Below are 6308 nucleotides of genomic sequence, written 5' to 3'. Positions count from 1 at the left end.
TCTAAATCCTGGCTCTGACCCTAGTGCCTGTGTGATTTCATCTACTTGAGCAATTCAGAAAGGTGCCAGTTTGCGTTACAAGATTTGGGTAATTCAACACGCAAAAAAAAAAGATTTTGGTAATCGTCAAGTGTGCTGCCAAATTTTGAAAGGCGTCTTGCAAACCCCAATTCCCCAACCGTTTAGTTCGTTTGTTGCGGGGTCGATGGTGAGGCGCAGTACCTGTCCATGGACGAGAGAGAACTTGTTTTCTACTAACAGCGTGCCTGCTTGAATAATCGCAACGCGGTAAACCAGAAAACAAACTGGGCTGCGTTTGGCAGCAAAGTTTTTTAAGTTTTCTGAGAATACCATGGTTTCTGAAAAATACCATGGTTTTGAATACTTTGCTGCGTTTGGTTTCAGAAAAAACCAAAGTTTTGTAAACCACATTATGCTAGAAACCATGGTCTTTTTGCAGTATTCGGAAAAGAGGTCCTGATCCTTTTTTTTTAAACAGAACGGAAAGAAATCTTCTGGGAGATCGCACTTGACGTTGCCGTCTACGTCGAAATAAGAATATTCAGAGCGATCCCATCATATTTTCCCTCTTTCTCTTATATGGTAAACGACCATATTATATCTCCTGGTTATAGCCGATTCAGTTTGATTAGTTTATCTTCTAGCTGGCGTGTCGCGTGCGAGTCTCCATCTCTTCTCTGCAGTGCCATGACTGAATCAAGCTCACCACAAGGGAGAACACTCTGTTCGCAGCAAGCTATTTCTCGAGTCCTTGGCTGCCTATGTATTTCCGGCGAGTAGCGCACAGATTAGATTGATTGATCCTTTTGGAGAACACTCATAAGCAGCAGGTTATATATACTACTCCCTCCGTTCCTAAATATTTGTCTTTATAGATATTTCAACAAATGACTACATACAGAGCAAAATAAGTGAATCTACACTTTAAAATATGTCTACATACATCAGTATGTGGTAGTCCATTTGAAATGACTAGAAAAACAAATATTTCGGAACGGAGGGAGTAGCTAGCTAGCCGATTCAGTATAAATGACGCATGTACGCGCACAAAGAATTTAGGACCGGCTCGAAGTACATGAACGTATATAGACATATAATGGCAACACGCTCCTAGGATTGTATTACTTCAATCTAGTTGACTACTCCTAGGATGGCATTTCTTCAATCTAGCTGACTGATCCTAGGATGGTATTATGTGTGCATGACAGCTGCATGCAGCCGGCAGCCGTTAGCAGCGCTAATTACTCAGTCACCCACGCTAAAATACTTAGTCAAAACTTTGGTTAAACAGCAGCAACCAAACACATGTAAAACTGAGAAAAACATTGGTTTTAGAAAACCGTAGTATTCTTTGCCTACCCAGAGTAATACTGTGGTTTTCAATTACCACAGTTTAGAAAAAACTTTGCTGCCAAACTAGAGTTATTACACGCAAAAACACTGTTTTCCTTTATGATTATTACTATTCGGATATAAAATTCCGTTTTGGCGTATTCTTAAAAGGCAAAAACCAAACTCCCTCTCGAAACAGAATTTCTCAACGCGGAGCATCAGGTATGCTGCGAATACTGCCCGCTGAGCTGATCAAGAGCCAGAAGTATTTTGAATAATGTCATCTCCTCTCGCAAAATGCCTTCCCTCGTAAAACAAAATCCGAAGCATCAAAAGTTCTGGTAAGCCGGGCCCCTGTCCGGTCTGCATCTCCAACTCCATCGTCGCTTGAGCCGCGGCGCTCCTATTTCTTCCGGTTCTTCCTCTGCTGCTTGGCTGCAGAACCAACAGAGTTGCAGAAGACACAAAAGTTATCGAACAAGCATGACGGATTGGGGAGAAATTAGCGAGGGAGAGAGCAAGGCGGCTTACCCAGCCTCCTCTTGGCGTCGGCCTTGGCGAAGAACTCGGCCCACTCCTCCGTCAGGACGAACACCGGTTCCTCCTCCTCCTCCTCTGCCCACCCTTCCTGCCCGAGGTAAACTTCCTCTCCTCGCTCCGCCTGCGGCGCCGGCTCCTCCGCGTCCCTCGCCGCCTCTCCCTGCGGCCCGGGGAGTGGTCCTTCCGCCGCGGCCGGTGGGTGGGGAAGCGGGTGGGGACGAGGAAGAGGAACCGATGTGTGGTGGTGGTGGTGATGGGCACAGGGAGCGGCGGCGGGGAGGAGGTGGGCGGCGTGGTGGCGGAGGTGGACGTGGATGCGGTGGTGGTGGCCGGGGTCGAGGCGGAGGTGGAGCCGGTGGTGGTGCGGAGGGTGCGGCGGATCCATGGCGTCTGCTCTGTTTCTCGAGCCTCCTCTCTGTCTGCGACGTCCGCGCTACTGCTGAGTATAGGTAGGGTTTACACTACAGCTTCGTCAGAACGTCAGAGCACGCGCGTGCGCTACTCTGTCTGTCGCACTCTTTGGGGCCTCGCTCTAAAATCACAGAAAATCCAGATGAATTCGAAATTTTCGCCATCAGTTCGCGAGTGACGCAGATGGCCTCAGATGTTTGATTCTGGCTTTTGTCAGTCTTTTTTTTGGCTTCAACTTTATAATGTCCACCTGAATTTCTTTTAAGTAACATATATCAGTGTTTAATGCATCTTTAAAGCGGGCCCTCAAAACACATACAACTGTTCAGATCGAGCTGTTCGGTTGCAATTTGCCATCCAACACGGTACCCATCTGGACCGCCGTCACGTAGGACTCTGACATCCTTGACCCACTCAAATCTCTTCCCCGTCCCATTGTTCTTCCACTCCGTTCATGAGTTCCCTTACTTCGCATATGCACCCTCCTCATCTGCCGACGCATATGTACCTCCCTGGCCTCTGACCAGGCATTCTCGGACGTTTGCAGCCCCCACCTACACGCCTACCCGCCTGGACTATGCCGCTGTCCACCCAAAATCAGTCCGCGGATAGGTACCCTTCGTCCCTCTACTGACGTCGTTCATGACATACACCACACCCGACAGGTGTTTGGTCAAATGTCATTGAGCTTTTTTGTTGACTTTCGTGTTGTTTCAAAAGTAAAATGACGCTGGGATACTCGGGAAGGATGAGTTGTTTGCGTGCGTGGAACCTCGTATCTACGGGCTTTGTAGGCGTAAGGGAAGGGGACTTGACCTTTTGGCAAAACATGCATGCTTTGTTTCATGAGGAAAAAAATCACACCCTACAACTTGCACGTGAATCATCGGTGGTACACCATCTTTGACTCAGTCATGAAGTTTTGTGATGCAATTGCACGAGTGAAGACAATGTCACCATCAGGCTCGTCAACCATGAAGATCATAAGTTGTGCATTTTGTTGCTCTACATGCCAGTCAATTCGTTGATTCACTCAATGTTACAACTTGACAATCATCAAATTGTATAGGACGCGCTGCCGATGAACCTGTGATTTACGCTTGTACCTTTGGATGGAGCTCAAGGGGCGCAATGGAGTTGGATGGAGCAAGGGGCACATAATGCGTGAGATGTGATTCTAACTCGTTGAATTTAGAAGCTGTGGATTCAACAAACCTATTGAAAATCTCTGTTGTAATATTTGCATTTGAAATATCTAAATTATGCCGTTTTATAATATATATTTTTAGTGTCACAGACTTAAAAATGGACATTTAAGGGACAAGGTGGGATGGCCACTCAAATATAGATTCGACGCATATATAGTGAGTCTTCATTAATTCTCCATTGGTAGCTGGTAAGACTATCTGCTTGTGGTTATTATTTGGCAGCATACAACACAGAAAATACGCCACTCGTAGTCTGGTACCATTACCAAATTTATAGCTAAGATCTTAATATTTGAATGTAATGCGAAGAGAATTTATGATCACACTAACATACGCAATCATTCTCTACAAGTACACAGCGCAACATACGGCAAAATGCATGAAACTTCCTTGAGACTCATCCAAGCCTCGAAGCAGCATACACAAATTAACTCTTGCATCATCAAGAAAAAAGCAAAACCAAAAATAACATAGAACCACATCTCTGCCCCTATTGAGTTCAACTATCGCAGATAACAGACAGACGTAACATTAGGTTCCACATAATCAAGACACTGTCCTAAAAACTCATTATTTTAAATTTGATAGCCAGTGCTCTTCTTAGTAGGACTCACGGTCACCACCATAGCCGCCGCCACCACCACCACGGCCACCACCGTATCCGCCGCCACCACCAAAGCCACCGCCACCATAGCCGCCGCCACCACCTCCATAGCCACCGCCGCCACGAGAGAAGCCGCCGCCGCCGCCACCACCCGAAGGTCGCTCGTTGGCGAAGTTCACACGGACGTTCCTCCCCGCAAGCTCCTGCAAAGCATTGGATGGACATTAGATCCTTAAAAGTAGTGGCCAGTGAAGCATGGCATCAGTATCAGGCCTAGGCAATTTGGCTAAAGGCAGGCACAAAACTTTGAAATAATAATTAACAAGGTGTATTAGTACATGGTGAAAATTATCAAACCCTGATAAGCATCTAAATGGCAGAAGTTTAACTCCATATTAAAGTACAACAGCACACATGTCTGGTACTCTGGTTTGACTCACCTTGCCGTCCATGTTTTCTGCAGCACTCTTTGCATCCTCGCCGCTGGCGAAGCTCACAAAACCAAACCCTCTAGACCTTCCAGTCTCTCTGTCAGTGATAACACGAGCTGTAACATGAAAGACAAGGATTATGAAGCCGTAATAATTAATACACCGTACAAGGTAAGCTAAAGAGCATCAGAATAAAAGCACAGTCAAGCAAATTTCCATGTATAGCTAAGCATTCAGATCTTCAAACAATAACTACCACATACCGGAACAAACAGCCGACACCGTGTGTACATAACAGATAAAATGACTTTTGGCAAATTTGATAAGGCTTGAAAGATATACACTGACCTTCAACGACCTCACCAAAGCATTGAAACGCCTCCTTCAGCGAATGATCATCAGTAGCCCAGGCGAGACCTGATAAATAAAACTGAAACCTGATGGTCTAGACAAGGTAATGGACATACAGTACAAGAAAAGTAAGGCAAGAAAACTCACCACCGACGAAAAGCTTGGAGCCATCAGCAGGCTGGCCGGCGCACATGAAGCGGGCAGCGTTGAACAGGGCAGGAGCCGAGCCGGTGGAGGCACTGCTAGCCACAGCACTCTGCCTAAGAAGGCTTCCGAGCTTGATGAGGGCCGCCATGGAGGAAGACTAAAACCTGCACCGACAAAATAAATCATCAGCGAAAGGGGCAAACAGGGTTAGACACATCAACCGGAGGAAAAAGGCACAAATTTGTAAACAAAAAAGAACTTTTACTGGTGCAAACTCCCTAGAAACACGATATACTCCTGCTATAATAGACTAATCCAACAGATCAGACCATCCCGCCTAATTCAGGCCGAGATCCCAAGAACACCACGGTTCCCCTCCGAAACTCGCAACCCTTACTTCCATGACGGCGGCCCCGAAATAATCGAACAAAACCGAACGAGATCCAACTCGAGAGCCCCTCTCTAACACCTAAACCCTCACGAATTAGAGATCAGACAACAGCCGCGCGAAACCCTACCCGTTTCTCCGCCAATCGATCCATTTTTCAGACTAATAACAACAACCAACAAGCAATCTAGCGGAAGGGGGCGACGGATCAAGGCCAGATCCGCCGCCGCCGCCGCGAGATAAGGGGGAAGAGGGTCAGGGCGTACCTCTGGAGGGCGAGCTGGGACGAGACGGCGGGGGAGGGGGGAATGGGGAATGGGGAGTGGGGGCTGGGGTTTAAGAGGGGAGGGGCGGAGGCTAGGGTTTTGTGGTGCGCTGCGGCCTTATGTAGCAGGCTTCCAAAATATCTCGAGGGCTTGGAGGAAAATATCTGGTGGGCTCGTGGTGGGCTGGACGGTGGTTGGTGGATAGGAATGAGCCAGCCGCTGATCTCGGTCGCTACGGGCATGCTGATTTTGCCTTTATAATCCTTGCCCTGCTCTCCAAGAAAACATTTGTCCCATTAAGCGTTTTGCATTCACTCGCTGGGATAATCTGGGAGATAAATCAGAGGAAAATGTTGCAGCACTGCTGTATCGGTTTATCGCACATAAAAATGTTGCACAATCCTTTTGGAAAAAAAAACATATATAGATGTTTCGTTCCTGATATAAGCATGCTTCATTCATACATTATTGTTATTGTTATGCCACAAACAACTGCATGTTCGTACATTTTTTCTGATAATCGTATGTGTTCATACATTAACTAGTAAGATACTCAATCTAGAATGATAGACTATATATTTAACTCCCCCCCCCCCCCAGAAAAAGACT

The 6308-nt window shown here is 46.7% G+C and overlaps 2 protein-coding genes across 2 annotated transcripts; both read right to left on the bottom strand.

The window, feature by feature from the left end:
* Positions 1 to 1291: 1291 nt before the first annotated feature.
* Positions 1292 to 2429, bottom strand: LOC123075229 (uncharacterized histidine-rich protein DDB_G0274557). Its single transcript, XM_044497888.1, has 2 exons — positions 1885 to 2429; positions 1292 to 1788 (listed from the first exon to the last, which is right to left on the bottom strand). Exons 1-2 carry the CDS (start codon positions 2276 to 2278, stop codon positions 1757 to 1759), a joined length of 426 nt encoding a protein of 141 aa, XP_044353823.1. The 5' UTR covers positions 2279 to 2429; the 3' UTR covers positions 1292 to 1756.
* A 1449-nt stretch (positions 2430 to 3878) lies between these two features.
* Positions 3879 to 5838, bottom strand: LOC123080264 (glycine-rich RNA-binding protein 2, mitochondrial). The gene is made up of 5 exons (XM_044503175.1): positions 5700 to 5838; positions 5046 to 5209; positions 4896 to 4964; positions 4557 to 4663; positions 3879 to 4319 (listed from the first exon to the last, which is right to left on the bottom strand). Exons 2-5 carry the CDS (start codon positions 5191 to 5193, stop codon positions 4113 to 4115), a joined length of 531 nt encoding a protein of 176 aa, XP_044359110.1. The 5' UTR covers positions 5194 to 5209; positions 5700 to 5838; the 3' UTR covers positions 3879 to 4112.
* Between the last annotated feature and the right edge of the window lie 470 nt (positions 5839 to 6308).

This window comes from Triticum aestivum, chromosome 3D, assembly GCF_018294505.1.
Source record: "Triticum aestivum cultivar Chinese Spring chromosome 3D, IWGSC CS RefSeq v2.1, whole genome shotgun sequence".
Lineage (NCBI taxonomy): Eukaryota > Viridiplantae > Streptophyta > Magnoliopsida > Poales > Poaceae > Triticum > Triticum aestivum.
The sequence above is the reverse complement of the archived record's forward strand: the minus strand, read 5'-3'. Positions and strand labels throughout refer to the sequence as shown.

Coding starts and splice junctions, on each gene's coding strand:
- LOC123075229 (XM_044497888.1), bottom strand. CDS start 2,278: ATGGATCCGCCGCACCCTCCGCACCACCACCGGCTCCACCTCCGCCTC. Junction 1,789..1,884: donor CGACGCCAAGAGGAGGCTGG/GTAAGCCGCCTT, acceptor TTGGTTCTGCAG/CCAAGCAGCAGAGGAAGAAC.
- LOC123080264 (XM_044503175.1), bottom strand. CDS start 5,193: ATGGCGGCCCTCATCAAGCTCGGAAGCCTTCTTAGGCAGAGTGCTGTG. Junction 4,664..4,895: donor CTTTGGTGAGGTCGTTGAAG/GTCAGTGTATAT, acceptor TTCATGTTACAG/CTCGTGTTATCACTGACAGA. Junction 4,320..4,556: donor CAGAAAACATGGACGGCAAG/GTGAGTCAAACC, acceptor AATGCTTTGCAG/GAGCTTGCGGGGAGGAACGT.